The 1,832-nt window shown below is 32.9% G+C and overlaps 1 protein-coding gene across 1 annotated transcript in view; it reads left to right on the forward strand.

Annotated features, from left to right (window-relative positions):
• Positions 1–987: 987 nt before the first annotated feature.
• Positions 988–1,832, forward strand: part of LOC111086137 (paternally-expressed gene 3 protein-like) — an 8,043-nt gene continuing 7,198 nt past the window's right edge. Inside the window, exons 1-2 of the mRNA XM_022387774.1 lie at positions 988–1,049; positions 1,527–1,816. Of these exons, the coding sequence (XP_022243482.1) occupies positions 988–1,049; positions 1,527–1,816 (352 nt within the window). The remainder of the gene's footprint in view (positions 1,050–1,526; positions 1,817–1,832) is intronic.

Raw genomic sequence — 1,832 nt, forward strand, 5'->3', positions numbered from 1 at the left:
TGAAGTATCAATATTCTCACAGTAGAAATGATCTGTTCAATTTGAGCATACGATAAAAAATCAATGGAACATTAAATTAAAACATAAATTTAACATTCAAATTGGACATAAGAACAAGAAAACGTTAGATTTTGAAGCATTTGATCAGCATAAACTCGTCATATTCTTAAAAAAAAACAATTATTTTAATCATGAGTTAATTTTGATTCGAATCAAAAATGTATACATTATTCTTTTTAATAAATTAATATAGCTAAGGAGATCAAATTAGGACATGGACCAAGGTCTTATATATAACTTTTATATTCTTACAGGTAAAAGTTACAGTAATCTCATTTTTATATGCACGTGTAACGACAAACAATAGCGAAATTCTACAAGCATGTAAATAATATCAATGTGATGCACCAGGAGGTTGCACCAGAAACTACATTATTAACAAACATACATGTCAAATTCAATTCAAAATAGAACAATGAGCTGTAACATAAGGATAGTGAGCAAGACAACATTTCAAGTGATGACAATGTGAAGAGAGACTGTAATATTTTCATTGTTCAAGAAATAGGGTGCTAATAAGAAACTCTGTGATCGATAAGCGAAGCATGTGCACTTGAATAAGATGTGTGTATTTTCATCTTGGAAGCTGTTTGTCCTGGGGCTTCATAATGTAGAAATATCTTTCATATATTTATATTTCCTTTGAAGTTTACTGGTGCATGACACATAAAGAGGGTTGAGTCTGCCATATTAAAACCATTTTGAATATGCAAATCAGCAAGTCACGTGGAAAACACAGCCGATATAAAGTCACGGTGGAACGGCATGTATCAGTTAGTGTAATGTTATCGAAGACTGATCGCTTTTGGGAAAGGTATGTAATATTCCACTCTGTCACAAAATATTCATACACTAAGAACGTAACTATGTGTTTAGATCAGGAAATTATACTTTTTCAGAAAGAGATATTTCTTGTAATTAATAGCTATGGAAAATATAGGAATATGTGTCAGTTTGGGACACCAGAACTTCTCGAAAGAAACACAAAGGTTAGTGACAAGAGCCTTCCACATGACCCAGGCAAAACGTACCCTACATAATCATGAAAAACGACTCAAGTTACGGGTACACAACTTGTTTCAAGACATAACCATTCAACCACTACATGCCTCAAGCAGATGGAGAATAAATCGAGTATTCATACTATTCTATATGAAGACATACAACTTAAGTCACTTGACGCAGCATCTGTGGATTTCTATGGGGGGAGCCTTCTGTAATATAAATTGGCTTTAGGTCAATTGTCAAGATGCACGGTTATCATACAGATTATGACCAGACATGGCGATATTACTGTAAGGATGTGGTGAGTCTACAAAATCGTTTTAATATAGCGTACTCAACCTATGTGTATTTATAGGACAATAGAGATGCAGTATGTCTATAATAGCTCACATCCAATGATATAACTGAGTTATGTTTTTTTCTCTTAGTCATTTTAATCAATCATTATACTGAAATTGTAGCATTGAAAGAAATGAGCCAGGTAAAACTATTGTACGTATTGAACCAAGTAAAATTATTGTACGTAATGAACCAGGTAAAACTATTGTACGTATTGAACCAGGTAAAATTATTGTACGTAATGAACCAGGTAAAACTATTGTACGTATTGAACCAGGTAAAGCTATTGTACGTAATGAACCAGGTAAAACTATTGTACGTATTGAACCAGGTAAAATTATTGTACGTAATGAACCAGGTAAAACTATTGTACGTATTGAACCAGGTAAAGCTATTGTACGTAATGAACCAGGTAAAACTATTGTACG

Source organism: Limulus polyphemus, unplaced genomic scaffold (genome assembly GCF_000517525.1).
Source record: "Limulus polyphemus unplaced genomic scaffold, Limulus_polyphemus-2.1.2 Scaffold874, whole genome shotgun sequence".
In the NCBI taxonomy this organism is placed as follows: domain Eukaryota; kingdom Metazoa; phylum Arthropoda; class Merostomata; order Xiphosura; family Limulidae; genus Limulus; species Limulus polyphemus.